This window comes from Panthera pardus, unplaced genomic scaffold (assembly GCF_024362965.1).
Source record: "Panthera pardus isolate Hobbes unplaced genomic scaffold, ASM2436296v1 HiC_scaffold_8, whole genome shotgun sequence".
In the NCBI taxonomy this organism is placed as follows: domain Eukaryota; kingdom Metazoa; phylum Chordata; class Mammalia; order Carnivora; family Felidae; genus Panthera; species Panthera pardus.
The window spans coordinates 78266687-78283591 of NW_026527013.1; the positions used below are offsets into that span (position 1 = coordinate 78266687).

The 16905-nt window shown below is 36.3% G+C and overlaps 1 protein-coding gene across 1 annotated transcript in view; it reads left to right on the forward strand.

Moving 5' to 3' along the window:
- Positions 1-15817, forward strand: part of NAMPT (nicotinamide phosphoribosyltransferase) — a 39151-nt gene extending 23334 nt beyond the window's left edge. Inside the window, exons 6-11 of the mRNA XM_019451197.2 lie at positions 652-788; positions 5655-5880; positions 6683-6802; positions 9523-9663; positions 10752-10886; positions 12881-15817. Coding sequence (XP_019306742.1) covers positions 652-788; positions 5655-5880; positions 6683-6802; positions 9523-9663; positions 10752-10886; positions 12881-12991 — 870 coding nt within the window. The 3' untranslated portion in view covers positions 12992-15817. The remainder of the gene's footprint in view (positions 1-651; positions 789-5654; positions 5881-6682; positions 6803-9522; positions 9664-10751; positions 10887-12880) is intronic.
- Positions 15818-16905: the final 1088 nt, after the last annotated feature.

Below are 16905 nucleotides of genomic sequence, written 5' to 3' on the forward strand. Positions count from 1 at the left end.
TTATAAATTTGGGGGGAATTTTGATAGTGACCTTGGTTCTGAGCAGGCTACATTTTGAAATTCCAGGGATTCAGTCAATATATATATATTATAAATATATATATTATATATTTTTTTATATATATTATATATAATATGCATATATATTATATATATTATACATATATACATGTATGTACATATGTATACATGTACATATACATGTATATAATATATATATTATATATATAAACTACCTACTATGTGTTAGCTTCTGTTCAGAGTACCTGGAATAAAGCTTTCAGCAAATGTCCCTGTCCTTTCTCTGTTAGATGGATGATGGATGGACAGACTTAAGTGTAACATATTATAATAAATATAGCAGATGTCAGATAATGCTACAGAGAAGCACAAGGCACAGAGTAAGGGAAAAGAGGCTGGTGGGAAAAGGGGGGGTGGGTCATTATTTGGTAGGTTTCTTTGAGGAGGTAACAGTTGACTCCTTAAATATTTAGGAAAATCTGGATCTTTGCCATAAGGAACTATTATGTCTGATAATGGTATCTCTAAGGATATCTGAAGACAGATATTCCTTTGAGAGCTATGCTGCTTTATACCTCAAAGTATGGGTCTTTTTCTTTTTTGGATTTTGGTTTATGGTTTATTTTCCAGACTGCTGGCATAGGAGCGTCTGCTCATTTGGTTAACTTCAAAGGAACAGACACAGTAGCAGGAATTGCTTTTGTTAAAAAATACTATGGAACGAAAGATCCTGTTCCAGGCTATTCTGTTCCAGCAGCAGAACACAGGTAAAATTCTGTCTTCATCTGCCTATTATCTAAACATTTGTTTTCTGAAATGATTTTTTTTCACTCTTGTATTGGTAATTCAGTGATATTTTGCTTAATTTCAGAGCCAGGTACTACAGTAAATCCTCATGAATTTAAGCCATACAAATTTAGCATTTATACTAGGCATAAGGACTAGTATCAGCGAGGTAGAGAACTTTGAACCATCCTCATGAAAACAATTTAAGAGCTTGCTTTCAACTCTCACATTCCCATGTAAGTTTTATTTTAGGAACTTTTTCAACTGCTCTATTGCCATATGCAGATAGGTTTCATGTGTTAAATCTAGAAGCACTCACTATAAAACTTGGTCACTTTTTCCCTTTTCCTGCTTTTCTACATGACCTCACGTAACCTTACCCTGGAAGCTGTCGCTTGGACCCAGTGCCCTCAATTGTAGAAAAGCTAGTAAGGCCTTTTGATGAAAGGAAGAGAGTTCATATCCTTCTTACGCTTCCTTATGTGACGTTAACTAAACATCTCAAGTTAAACTAGGGGCTGTGGCTGCCCTGCTCCTTGTGATAACTTTGTCGGAAGGCAGTGGAGTTTTTACAGTGTACGACAAGCCTGATTTCTGGTTCTTAATAGCAAAAAATACTTACAGTAATGAGTTTGGGAAAGTTTAGTAAGTTCTGCTCATACTCGGATCTTGCAGGGTTCTAAAACCAGCAGTGAGTTTTAAAATAAAGCTGAGCTTTTATCCAAGGCAATCTACTGGGTGCTAAAAGGGATAGGAAGATATAAAAAACTGACCCTATATTCAGTATAAAAATAATACACTACAAACACTCTGCTCTGTTGATTAAGTACTTTTAAGGTGTTAGAGTGCACTAGTGTGCAAGGGAAGGAAAGGAAAGATGTTCTCTTCCTGGCAGGACCGAGAAAGTTTTATAGAGACAGTATGTGAAATCTTCATTTCTTGAAAGAATGGTTAAATTTAATGGGAGACATGAGCGAGCAATCATTCTGAATAAATCTTTTTTGCGTGCCTACCACACGTCCAACATTGTCTTGAAAGAGCAAGAATGAAAGAGGAGAGTGACTGTGCTTTGGGAATAAGGGCTGAAACAGATTTTGTAGGGAACATGGGTTAGACTCAGAAGACAGGTTAACCTGTAAACGCCCTTAAATTCATCTTGACATTGAATGTTAACTATGTGCACATCATGCGAGGTTATTCTAATTCCTTTTTTAAATGGGAGTGGGCATCGAAGTTTTGAGCGTAAGCAGCTTTGTCATCAGAGAAATATTTTAGGATGGTTGTTTTGATAGGATATATTATGAATTGATAAAAAGAGAAATAAGAAATTAGGCTGAAGAGGAAGCTGTTCTAACGATTTGGAGAGATGCACAAAGGTTCAGAACGAAGTGGCTCAGTGAATGTTAAGTGGCTAAACACAGGCAATGGCTTAGGAGACAAAGTTGATAGAACTTGACGATTCGGATTGGAGCTGGCGGAGGGTAGATTCCGCTAATATTTATGAGCCTTGCTGTATCAGTAGGGCCCTTGTTAAGGATTCTGACAGTCGAGACTCATCAGAGTCAGAACACAAGGATGTTGGTTCTACAGTTACAGTATTTTTATTTTGGACTTAAGGAATATCCATATATTAGACTCTTACTGATGGTTTTGCTTCACAGTAGTAATATCACAAGTATGAATCTGAGAAGAAAGGTATCTTCTTTAGGGTTTTCATGTTAAGACAGGGTGAAATCCATTTTAAAGTCTCACAGTAGTATTTACTACATTTGTAAAATTTACTCTTTAATATATAAAAATATTTCAGATGCTCTTAAATAGAAAAGTCTTTTAAACAATACATGGTATAGTGAAAAGAGCTTGGAAGTCAAAGTTGGGAAACCTGAGTGACCTAGTGACCCTACAGCTGACATTCTGGGTGGCCTTGGGCAAGTCACTTCCCTCTCTTCCTCCGTTCCTCCATCCAGCCAGACAAAAGGAAGAGCTAAAATTTTTTGTCTCCAACATCAGAAGGTCATTAAGGATAAATGAGCTAACATCTAAAATCACTTGGCCACCTGGGTGGCTCAGCAGTTGAGTGTCCACCTCTTGATTTAGGCTCAGGTCGTGATCCCACGGTCGTGGGATCAAACCTGGCATCAGGCTGGGTGCTGAAAAATGTGGAGCCTGCTTAAGATTCCCTCTCCTTCTCCCTCCCCCCTCCTCCTTCCCCCTCCTCACACTCTCTTTCTAAAATAAAAAAAAATTAAAAACTTCAAAATAAGAGAACTCTAAAGTTTAGAGCATTGCCATTATGGTTATAAATATTTTCTTAAGGAATGTATGAATCTGGGCTTAGAAATATGCCACTATCATTGTTTTAACACAACTTTTCTGTTTTCTTCCCAATGTTCTACCAGTTCACATAGTCAGATTATTTCTATTCATATAGTAGGTTTCATATTCCTGATTTACTTATTCTGAGCATACTTATTCTGAGCCAAGCATATGTTAAAAAAAAAACAAACAAAACACTGAACCCAAAGATGTGGGGAGAGTTTGGTTGACCAAAAAATTTAAGAGAGACATTAGACTATTTAATATAGAACCCAATTTAAAATTGTACATCGTGTGGTTAAGTGCTTACATTCTGTGGTTGATGTGAGCTTATGTAAAACTGCCTTGTTAAATTATATAAGTAAAACAAAATAAATCAATAGAAATTGAGAAAAAAAAGAAATATGCTATTGTGTAACCTTTCCCTCAAACTTTGGAAAGGTATCGATTTGATGCTGGAAATTAGAATAATAGCATTAGGAGAATTCATTGAACAAATATTTATGAGCTCCATATACTATCATCGGAAGAACAGGTGTTATGATTGGATTATGTAGAGGCTGCTGCAGGAAATGTCTCCAGGATGATGACGTAATAAAGGTAATCATCTCCCTGCCTAACAAGTAGATCTGGAGTCCAGAAGAAAAACCTGGACTAAGGGACAGATTCTGGAAACCCTTACCATGAGGGGATTTTTTTAAAAGCTTTGAATATTTTTCACACAGGGAGTTGTATAGAGGAAAGCAAGTGTGCAGGTCAGAGCCTATGTTGGATTGAAGGAGAACATGACCTCTGAGGGGGACTGTAAAGGAACCATAGAAATAGGAAAAAATAAATAAATGAAAATGAGAGAGAGGTCACTGAAGTCATGGAAAAGGAAAGTTAAAGTGCCAGAGAAAGGAAGTAAGGTAAAGACTGAAAATGAACTTTGCTAGACAATACAAACAGCAGAGTTAGATGACTGTATCAGTGCATTGCTGGTGAAACAGAACTGTGTAGTCAAGGAGCTCTACCTGTAGGAGGTCATTATTACATTACAAAGCTCTCTGGCATCGGTATTGAGCTTAATTCTCTCCATCCTTATTAAGAGGACAATAGTAGTTGACAGAAGGGGGTTTTCTTTGCATCTGAATTTTCCCTTCAGCCTGCAGATGTTGGCATGAAGTCGGGAGTTGGCATCATAACTACTAGCAGCCTCTGGAGTTGTTAAGAAGAGTGTTCACTCTAAAATGAGTTTTATGTAAATAGACTATCTCTCTGTTTCAGATAAGAGTAGTCTCTGGGTAGCTGGCTCTTTATAACCCTGAAGTGTACATGCTCTGTTATCATCAGTGTATCATTGACAGCAAAGGAAAATAGTCTACCCCAGTCCTTTAGGAAAAAAAATAATAAAATAACAGTTTCAAATATAAATTAGTATGACTCTTCAAACAGTTCTGAGATAAACTTATACCTACATGGGGTTATATAATAAGTGAAATGGGCTCTCTTTCCATTACTTTACTTAGGAAAATGGATGGGGTAGAGGAGAAGACTAGAAAACTAGGGAGAAGGAAAAATTGCTGGGCGTGAAGAATTGGTAAAAGTTTTTCAACATTATTAGCTTCTATTTAAGAATTTTTTAAATGATTTATATTAATCAAGAAGTACTTGTTACAAATAATTATTCAGTAAGAACTATTATTGAGGACATTGTGAAAATCACTATAACGGTTTTTGCCTAATAGAAACTCACATCTTACTTCCCATCATAATTATGTTTTGCTCAAACTAAGTATTAAAATTCTTACATTCCCTGGGCATATATTAACTTTATAGATGAAATAAATGACTGCCTGTTACTGGCCATTTGAAGATATAACAGGTAAAGGGTTGGTTGGCTGTATGTATGTATGTGTGGTATAGTATAAATAACTGCCTAAGTAGTTGCCTTTAAGTATAGGAGTTTTAAAGATAAAAAAGACTAGTGTATGTCCCTGCTATTATTGGTATATGGTTTTGAAAGTTCACAGAAGGGAGCAGGTCCTTGCGTTACGTAGCAAAATAACGGGAGTATGTGTTCATTGTTTCTCACATCTTGGCATAATGTACAGAGTGCATTCAGTAGCTGCTTGTTTTAGTCAACTAATTTTATTGTATTTTTTAAGTGAACTCTACATCCAGCGTGGGGCTCAAACTCACAACCCTGAGGTCAAGAGTTGTAGGCTTCCAGCTGTGCCAGCCAAGCACCCCCTAGTTAACTGATTTTAAATGAGTAGGTTTAGGAATACAAAAAAAACAAAAACAAAAAGTTGGTTGAAAATAGGAGTTAAAATAACTATGAGACAGGAATAAGATTCCTGATAGTATTAAACATCAGCCAAGGGGTGGTTTGGCCCAAATAGTCGATGATCCTTATTACATGCATTCAGTAAACTAAATCTCACCTTTGCAGTGTTGATGGTATTAGAAGTATGTAGTACATCAGATATGATTTAGGAATAGTTAATGTGTCTGCCTAAGTAAATCTGTATTTTCATTTTGTTTTCTAGTACCATAACAGCTTGGGGGAAAGACCGTGAAAAAGATGCTTTTGAACATATAGTAACACAGTTTTCATCAGTGCCTGTATCTGTGGTCAGCGATAGCTATGACATTTACAATGCATGTGAAAAAATATGGGGTGAAGATCTAAGACATTTAATACTGTCAAGAAGTACAGAGGCACCACTAATAATCAGACCTGATTCTGGAAATCCTCTGGACACTGTATTAAAGGTAAATTTTAATACATAACTTGATTATTAAAATGCCTGTGGACCCACTGTATCAATACTGTTGTAGTTTCATTTATGCACATGGCATTTCAGAACCATTTCTGGACCAGGCCCCTTATTTTAGAGTTGCAGCTCAGGGAGAGTAATAAATTTGTCCAAGGCCACACATTAGTAACAGAAAAAGGAAACCCACAGTTCTGGGTTATTTATGTACTGTCGAATAGATAATACTGTTGAACAGATATTTTCTGCTTACCTTGAAAATTAATAGTATTAATCCTGTGCTTTGGTTACCAAGTTTGTGTTTTTTCTTTACTACAAGTCATTGCTATACCTTTGAAGTTTTTAGTGCAAAAGAAATATGTGGAAGGTGATGTGGAATAAAAAGAATTCAAAAATACTTTTCAGGTAGTGATTCTTTAGAGATACTGTTGATCCTCAGTAGAGCATTGTTGTTTTGGTTTTTTTTAGTGTTTAGGACTTGGTTTGCCTTCTTCAAAAATCATTAATAAGAACAAGTTATTTGATGCCTATTGCTAGAAAAATATTGTGTTAGGTGCTTTACTTAAGCTATGTCATATAATCTCTGTGAAAACCCTATGGTAAATATTACTCTCTCTCCAGATGTGGGGTCAATCTCATGAACCATGAGATCGTGACCGGAGCAGAAACCAAGAGTTGGGACTGAGCCACCCAGGCGCCCCAGCAAAGTCCTTTTTTTTTTTTTTTTTTTTAACTTTGAAACCTTTTCACACTTTTTTTGAGTTTGTTATTTTGTGTTGTATGTGTATTTTCCCCTACAGGTTTTGGATATTCTGGGTAAGAAGTTCCCTATTACTGAGAACTCAAAGGGCTACAAGTTGCTACCACCTTATCTTAGAATTATTCAAGGGGATGGAGTAGATATTAATACTCTACAAGAGGTATGTGTTTTATATTAAAGGTCCAATAAGGCAACCCTTATAATTAAGCTCTTTATTGGTTTGATAAATAGCACATTAATGATTTAAACATAGTTGTGATTCTTTTCATAAATGTGAAAAGCATAATGATAGCATATGTCTTTTCTGTTAATTGCTTAAAGTTTGTAATAAATGCAGTTGACCCTTGAATAGCGCAGGGGTTAGGGTCATGGACAGTCCCCTATATCCCACACAGTAAAAAAATCCATGTATAACTTTTGACTCTACCAAAACTTAACTCCTAGAAGAATGCCATTGACCAGAAGCCTTACAGTAACATCAACAGTTGATTAACATGTATATATGTATTATGTACTGTATTATATACTGTATTCCTAGTAAGCTAGACAAAAGAAATATTTCTTTTATATAATTATATATAATAGATATTAGAAAAAATATTAGGTAAAATATTAAGAAAATTAAGGAAGAGAAAATACATTTATAGTACTATACTGTATTTATCAAAAAAAATCTGTGTATAAGTGGACTGGTGCAAACAAACCCATGTTTCAACAGGCAGCTGTACTAGTGAGTTAAGGTCTAGGTGTATCAGCCATACCACACTTAACTACTCTCTGTCCTTAATTGGGCACCCTTGATGATGAGCCTGAAGAAGCGTCAGCATGAAACAAAATGCTAAACAACATTTCCTTGTGTATAAAACAAAACATTTCGACACTGCTTAAGTAGGTGTGTTTTATTGGAATGGAGCTGCACATACTTGACAATTTATTATAAAACTTGAATGGTATTAATGTATGCTTTCTTAAAAAGTATAAAATGGTTTATCACCTCTTCTAAACATTAACTGTCATCACTGTTACTGTTAGATTTAGCCAAACAGTGTTCTATTATCTTAAAACTTTTGCCTCTTTTTCCCCCAAATAAGCTTTTAAAGAGCTATTATTTCATTTTAACAAATACCTAAAATACTCCATAAAAATTAAGGCTATCATTTGATATTATAATTTAGACTACTATCGTAAAACCACTGATATTTTAACGTCTATCAGCCTCAGATGGTATCCATTTTCATAACACAAGTTTATTAAAGGATTTTTCTGTTTGCAAGAATTTGGTGTGGTGAGAGTAAGGGCAGTATCCAAACTGTAAATAGTTTGTGTTCCAAAAGATCCATATAAAAGAAAGAACTATTGCATATAACAAACTGTTTCTGTGGTGATGTGCATGTAAAGTTCCAGAATGAGGTTTCTGGAATAGATCGCTTGCAGTTACAGAAATGAGGTTTTTTCCACCCAGCTCTCCCAAACCGCTTTACCTAAGAAAAGTGGAAACTCCCCAAACTCCTCTAAGTGATTTGGTGTTGGGACATTAGGGGCTTCCATGTGAGAAGGAAGGAAGGCATAAAGTCCACAATGAGGAGGAAGACCTAAGTATAGAAACTCAGCGGGCATTTTTTTAATAGCTGTTGTCTCCTTAGCTAATGTAAGGGTTTCTTACTTCATCATCAGTTAAGAACTGTTACCCATACCTGCATTTTAGCCGGTTTAGCAGGTGCTGTCACCCACATTTCACCCTCTTTCAGATGAAACATCATGGGCAGGGACCTGTGCCATTGTCAGAAAACCCATTAGCTCTTCTCATGGCTCAGACCTGGCATTCAGCTCTTTAAAAGTCAGGTGGTTCAGTCAGGTATTTGAAATTCCCTTTAAAAACCAAAGTTTCCTTTCCTTTTTTTTTTTTTTAAATGCTGAGAATGCAAGTGCATTTTTTTAAGTTGAGACTGAGTTTAAAACTTGAACTTTTTTTTTTTTTTTTTAACTTTACAAACAAGGAGTTAAATATTGAGACAGGTACTCTTTATTCATCCCTGACCAAGGTTTCACCAGTGCCAGTTTGTGTTAATGCAGATGCACTTGTGTGTTGGTTTACATAAAGGGTAATACCTGCTTTCTTCATCCTGAAGGGGACTCAAAATAAGTTTTCCGAAGTAGGAAAAGGAACCGTATGGTTTTGCTTCCTACATATAGTAGATGCCTTAATTTTGACACAATGAAAAATCTGTTTAACTTCAAACTTCTCTCATTGTCAGCCTCACTTTTGAACTTGGCTCTTCATGGTCAGTCTTCCTGTGACATGTCATGAAGTTGATGGTATAACCCGACTCTGGGGTTCTTGTGTACCAGAATGAATCCACTTATTTCAGTAAAGAGGCAAAAATCTCTTTTGTGTTAGACACAATTCACCAGGTGAATCCTTGACTCCACAGCCATACCTGCAGGAGGTCACCCCGTACACAACCCAGCTCTCCTGAGCAAACACACGAGTGGTCCTCCACTGTCTCCCTGGCAGCTGTCAACACATTTGTGTTCATGTAGATTTCCGGCACAAGACCTTACCTGTCTTATCACCAGTTACTTCTCATTCCCTCATTTCCTTCATTCCCCCGACCCTAACCACAGCCACAGTGACAACACAACAAATTCAGGAGCTCTGAATGAAATCCTCCTTCTGCACTTACACCTCAGCCCGGCATTTTTGAAGGTGGGTAGGTCTTTTGAAAGAGAAAATGTGGACTATAACTCTGTAGGCCTTACTCTTCACTGTGTATGGTGTTATAAAATGGCTCCAGGATGTTTTACTTTATTCATAACTATGACCCGGGGGAAATAACCTCCTTCCTCTTTCAAATTACTTAGTGTTTTTTGATCTTCTAGATTGTAGAAGGCATGAAGCAAAAAAAATGGAGTATTGAAAACATTGCTTTCGGTTCTGGTGGAGCTTTGCTACAGAAGTTAACAAGAGATCTGTTGAATTGTTCCTTCAAGTGTAGCTATGTTGTAACCAATGGCCTTGGGGTATGTCCTTCAACTTTTACTCTTGTGTTAGTACCTTCTTTATGTGTCAGGTAGAATGCAGTTACTGAATGCAGTAGTCAAAGGATATGTCCTAAACTATGTTGTCAGGTACCACTGACCTTGACTCAAAGCAAGGAAAGAAAAGAGATCTTAGGTAAAAAAAATGACATGACTTGGAGAAAGGAGGAAAAAGATGATTATTTGAGAAGTAATGCAGGCCAGTCATTGCCCACTGGTTCAGTATTAGAGTCAAAAAGTTGACCATTTTGAAGGGGAATGTCAGCTAACCCAGCCATCATATATGAAAGATAAGCAGGTGTGTAAGCACCATCAGTGTTTTAGGAAGGTGGAGCATGGAGTGGGAGTTGTGATACCAGAATCCTGTTCTAATAGCCTTAGAACAGGACCCCAAGCTGCCTGTTTCAGGCAGCTGAACAACAAGGATCTTTGTAGGCTCTTGAGACTCTATGGATCCAAAGGTGGGAGTGGGAGATATTAAGAATTCTTCAGAACACCTGGGTTCTGGGTTGGTTCCTTGCTTTCCTCACCTCTGTCTTTGGAACCTTGGAGTTGATTCATCTGCTTCTCCTCCAGAGCATCACTCCTTGCTTCTATTATGTTGGCCTCCTACCTTTCTGCTCTTTAAACAAACCTTGTGTTCTCCTCAGGTTCTCTAGGTCTTTGCTTTTCATAGTAACAAGGAATAAAGTAAAAGGTAACAAAAGGAAAAGTTATGGAGTATGGAATGGAAGCCTTTACCTTAGTAAAAATCTTAGTTCCCTTGCCACAGATTATATAATACAGTTGACATAGTTTTTTTTTTTTTGTTTTCTTTTCCCAATAGCCTGCATGTGCTATACTGGAATGTTAGAAAGGATATTCAAGACTTCAATTTTGTTCATAACCCTTTTCCCTAACAGAGGACTCTGTCTTCCAACAGAGGCTAGAGTTCTGTTTCTAAAAGCCCGATGTGGATTCGTTTAGTTATACCAATAAAGTGCCTTAGGTTTATATATAAATTATGTATAAACTTGGTTCTTTAATGGGAATAACATTCCTGATTAGTCTTTTATTTCTCTTTCTTCCAGATTAATGTCTTCAAGGACCCCGTTGCTGATCCCAACAAAAGATCCAAAAAGGGCCGATTATCTTTACATAGGACACCAGCAGGGAATTTTGTTACACTTGAGGAAGGAAAAGGAGACCTTGAGGAATATGGTCATGTATGTTATCTTTGCTGATCTTCCATTTTATGAAAGCGGGCTCTTAGGTTGCATTTTTAAAGTATCTCCAGAACGTTTTTTTATTGAAGGACAAAGTACTTTTGCTATAAAACGTGTGCGGTTGCTAACCTAGCAACCAAAATAAGATGAAAACCAAGAAGGAGCTAGATCATAAATAAGAACTGTGCATACAATGGGTGACAAACTAGGACATTTCATAAAAAAGCAAAAGTTCATCCACACAGTGAGCAGCAGGGTAGTGGCTGATGAACTTCAGCAAGCCCTCGTGTACTCCACTGTACTGTCAGTGCCAACTTGGCAGCGAGTCCTTTCTGAAAAGGAACGGCTAAAAATACTTAAAGGAAGCTATTTATGTTGTAAAACTGGTAATTTAATAAAGGAAGGGCTATCCAAATTCTAAGGTGTTGAAAGATAATCCCATTTTTTAAAAACTTAACAGAATCCAGTTGAGATGGTTTTCTGTAGTCTCCTGTGCTTCTCACAGCAATTCTGGGCTACAAAAGCAGATTATGTTATCTTAATATAAGATGTGAAAACATTATGACTGGATTCTGATTACATAATAATAATAATAATAACAATAATAATAATAGGTGAAACCTACATTAAACCAAGTTTTCTGATTCAAGTCAACCAAACTGGAAAAGTTTATGGTATGCTTAAGTGGTCCATATGATCTGATGCTCTTTAACATAAAAAATACACTTATATTTGTAAACTCAGAAGCTACAAAATGTATTTTAGCCGCTGGATTGAAAAAAACTCATTTTTAGAGGAAAACTGCTCCAAACATAAAACACTAATTTATCACTGTAGATTCTTTATACCATTTCAGATATTCTACTTATGGTATATGTGATACTAAGTTTTGAGCTAGAACTGAACATTTTTCTGTATTTAATGAAAAATAAGTTCCTAAACAAACTTTTCAATATAGCCTGTTGTTCAGGTCGTTGAGTAGCATTCACTGAACTCTTGTAGCTACTGAGAGTTTGCCGAGTGAGTGTGTCCAGATGGACTGATAAAGTCAGTGTAGACAAAGCCCCAACAATGGCTTTAAAATGCATTGATTTCAAGAGTATGTAAATGACACCCTAGAACATCTGAGGCAGTAATCAGTTATAATCATCTAGGCATTTTAAGAATAGGAACCACCATTCCTTGATGATATTTAACTTTATGAAAGAAAAGGTTATGCACCTCAATCTTGATGGAAAACTTAGGCACAACAGATTACATCTGTCGATTTTTCAAAGGAAACCAAGGGCAGACAATTTCTTAGGGAGACGAAAGTGGCTTTCTCAGACTTAAAAGGGAATTCAGTTTTCTCAGTTGACTGTTGTTACCCTTGCATCGATCAAATGGATTACGTGTATCAGTAACTTCTGGAATATACACCGAGTTTTTAAATCCGTCATTGAGCATTCATCAAGAAGCCAATACTTACTTCTGTTTCTGGTTTGGTTTCTTTTTTTTTTATGTTTTTTTGTTGTTGTTCTAAGTCCAAAACTCAGTGACTAGGAAATTTATTAAATTCCAGGGTTGTAAGTTTAATCAGTGTTGAGTCTGTTGTCTAGGAACAAGGGAAGGCCTGGCAGGCTTTCCTTGCTCACTGTCAGTCATAATTATCAGCAACAGCCATGATTCTTCTGGGCAACCAAGCAATAAGCATCTTCCACCTGGAAAAATAAAGAGAAGGATCAGCTACCGTTTTCGTGTTTTCCCTTCAAGGAAAACTTTTACGAATATTTAGATTATTGCTTTATATAAAAGCTAAATATTTCTACATAGCCATTTTAGATAGTGCCATGCTTTCCGCCTACTCCACCAGCACTGCGTGTAAACATTCATAATTTGAATGCCATCAAACATCTCTGTATTTGACTAGTGAGTCTGACTCCTCAAAGCCTTAACTTATTTTGCTTGATCGTCTGATATAACGGTTACATTTTAGTCTTATTATATTTGTGCAGGATCTTCTCCATACTGTCTTCAAGAATGGGAAGGTGACAAAAAGCTATTCATTTGATGAAATCAGAAAAAATGCAGAGCTGAATATCGAACTGGAAGTAGCGCCTCATTAGGGTTTATGACTGGGTGTGCGTGCTCGCCTGCGTGTGTGTGTACATGTGCATGCATGCACGTGTGCACCGGCGTGTGAGTATGTAATCATGTTTATTGTACAGATGTGGGGGGTTTCTTTGTGTTTTATGATACATTACAGCCAAATTATTTGTTGGTTTATGGACATACTGCCCTTTCATTTTTTGTTTTTTTCCAGTGTTTAGGTGATCTCAAATTAGGAAATGCACTTAACCATGTAAAAGATTAATGATAAGTAAGCTTTTTAGGGCCCTTTGCCAATAGATAGTAATTCTATCTGGTATTGATCTTTTCACAAATAACCGAACCCAGAAACTTTTATATATAACTGAAGATCACATAAAACAGATTTGCATAAAATTATCATTGATTGCTTTATGTTTATATTTAACTTGTATTTTTGTACAAACAAGATTGTGTAAGATATATTTAAAGTTTCAGTGATTTAACAGTCTTTCCAACTTTTCATGATTTTTATGAGCACAGACTTTCAAGAAAATACTTGAAAATAAATTACATTGCCTTTTGTCCATTAATCAGCAAATAAAACATGGCCTTAACGAGTTGTTTGTGTTATTGTACAATTTGAAAGTTATGTCAGGACATACCCTATAGAATTACTAACCTCACTGCCCCTTGTAGAATATGTATTAATCATTCTACATTAAAGAAAATAATGGTTCTTACTGGAATGTCTAGGCACTGTACAGTGATTATATATGTTGGTCATTGTATTGTACCAGTGAAATGCCAAATTTGAAGGCCTGTACTGCAATTTTATATGTCAGATATTGCCTGTGGCTCTAACATGCACCTCAAGATTTTAAGGAGATGTTTTTAGAGAGAATTTCTGCTTCCACTACAGAATATATACATAAATGTAAAATATTAACAAAAGTGGAAGTAGTGTATTTTAAAGTAATTACACTTTGGAATTTATTTTTCCTATTCTATAGTTGATATGACTGAAATGAATTACTGGAATGGGTAGTGAGTGTACTTATTTTAAATGTTTTGATTCTGTTATATTTTTCATTAAGTTTTTTTAAAAATTAAATTGAATATTAAATTGTATGGACATCATTTATTAAACTGAATCCCTCCATAAATAATAAGCAGGTTCTTAAATGAGGATAAATTAAAGCATGAGGACATAAGTTTGAATAGAAAAGTCTTAACCAAAAATAGTAAGTTGGCTACATGCAAAGCAAAGCGTTCAACATCAAAATGTTCTAGAGTGATTAACTGCTAGATTCTGAGTCAGTCATCTGACTAGAGACCAGGTTTGGTTTTTTAATGATTCTGTTTTATTTATATCTGTTGTTCTAAGGCAGGAGGCCGACTAAGGCCTGCAGGCCAAATTCAGACTGCTATTTTTGTAAATACCTATGTCTATGACTGCTTTCTCAGGGCAGCACAGAAGTCAAGTAGTTACATAGTGACCATATGACCCACAAAGCCTGAAATGTTTATTACCTGGCCCTTTTGCAGAAAAAGTTTGTTGACCCCTGGGGTCTAAGAAGAGGAGCGTGCCTTGAAGTATAAGAGAAATGTTGAGTTCGGGGAAGGGAGGAAGCTTTGTTGATAAGGAGTTTGTCTCTTTTATCCTTTCTTTTATTTAAACATCTCATCTTGGAAGACTGATTTCTGAAAGCTTTAACATGACATTAAATGTGAAATTTTAAATACTGAAAAGCCATAAATCATCTGTCCTAAACAGTTACATGAGAAGGTATTTATCAGTGGAATAATCGAAGTAGAAGTCTGTTAAATGTCTCCTGTAAACATCATTAAAAAGAACATGGTTTTTGCAGATGATTCTAAACCCTTGTTTAATGAGAACAATAAGCATTATTTACTTTTATTAAGAGTTTTCATCCTGTAATTCCTGGTGGAAAATAGTTTTAAGCTGATTCTTTTAAATGTATCTAAAAATTAGTAATATTAAGAAGAACACAACTTTCTTCACAAAATGTGATGGGGGTTAGAGAATTTAAAAAACCATATTTATTACCAAATAACAACTTTGATAAACCATCCATAATTTTGGTTTTCTTTAAACATGGGAATTCTACTATAAACAGTATTCTTTGTGTGCTGGGACTTTCAGCAGTTTCAGAGTAGCTGGAGTTTTACTTTTAAAAAATCTACACTTGTACATGGCCGTAGATTGTAGAAGAGGTGGAATGATTAATTCTTTTAGCCACTTGGAACCAATGAATCTGAATTTGTCACTAAGCACTTAGTATTTGGCCATCCCCATTCTCAGTAGCAAATGGTTAACATAGTTCTCAAATAGGATTCCACTGTGTGTCACCTTTCAATCAGTCTAACTCTTCCAGACAAAAGCAAATGGCATGTATGGGTTTGCTTAGGTCCTTAGATTTGCAGTTGACATCAGTTAATCCCTCTCAATTCATACTATCATGAAGTATTTGTATTTTAAATAGAAGATAGGAGTTCTGTGTTAAGACTCTTTATTTGTACTCTATACTTAAAGTCAAATGGTTTTAATCCCTTATTTCCTTTCTTGAAATAAATTGTTATGAAAAATATTTTATAACAAAATTCATCTTGGAAAACCAGAAAGAGAAAAATGGCAAGGTAATTATTGTTCTGTTTGCCATAATTTAGAATTCAGCACTTAAACAAGTATTTTGTAGTTTTACATTCCTTTTTAACCCATTCAGTGGAGAACGCTCAGCTTTTCTCCAAGTTGTATGTTAATTCTAATATGTATACAACATCAAATATAAACATGTAATTAACATGGAAATAAAGTTTAGCTCTATTAGCGAAATGTTAAATTTGACTGTGTGCTTCAAATAATGGCCATTTCTAGACTTACCCTCTTTTAGGTACTCCTCTATTTTCTGCCTTGTGCAACCATCTGAATGGTAGTGCCTCTTATTAAGGACACTGGAGAGAGACCAGATCTGGAGGGAAAGGGCAGAATTTCTAGGTTAAGATCTTTCATGAGATGCTATAGAGACACTTAGATGTGGATGTTAGGTAGCTGGATATACAGATTTGGGGACACGTGAAAGGGTACCTCACTAGGAAGCATATAAAATATGGCCTGGCACACCACATGCAAAATCCAGCCCGTCTGTTTTTGTAAACAGAGGCTTTTGGAATAAGCCATGCCCATTAGTCTAATTCTTGTTTATGGCCGCTTTCACGCTACCATAACAGAGTTGAGAAGTTGCTAAAGACAGACTTTGTACCCTGCAAAGCCCAATGATTTTACTTTATGGCCCTTTAGAAAATATGCCAACCTGCTGTAGAGTACAAGGAAAAGAAAACTGAGGGAAAAACCAGAGGAACGCTACAAAAGTTAAGTGGCAGAAGGTAAGAAGGCAAAGGAGACTGACAAGTGGTAGCTGAAGAGATGAGAGGAAAACCAGGAGGAGTAAAGGAAGAAGGGAGTTTTTCAGCACAGTACGGAATGCTGCTGAGAGACCAAGTAGAGTGAGGGATTAAAAGCATCGACCGAATTTAACCGGGAAATACCAGTGGCTTGCAAACATTCCCTCCACAGCAGCTGAAGCAGCACATGGCAGAAAGAAGCTATCTTACAAAACTTTGAATTTTGGACATGAAAAGGAGAGAATGAAGCAACAATGTGTCTCCCTTTCCCGTTTTAGCTACTGCTTTACTTTCTAAAAAGGACCCGGGCAAGAGGGAGAAGTTAAAGATAAGAGAGCCAAAAGGAATCAGTGATGCTTTTGGGTTCCATACAAGGTTGGAAGAGGATGGGGTCCAAAGCGCCTGTGGAGAAACTGGCTGGCTTTCACAAGGAAGGGGTGGGGTGCTTCTATTCTAGAAAGAAGGAGAAGGGGATAGGTGCACATGCAGGCTTCGGTTTCCTCGTTAAAGTCAGAGACCAAAGGAG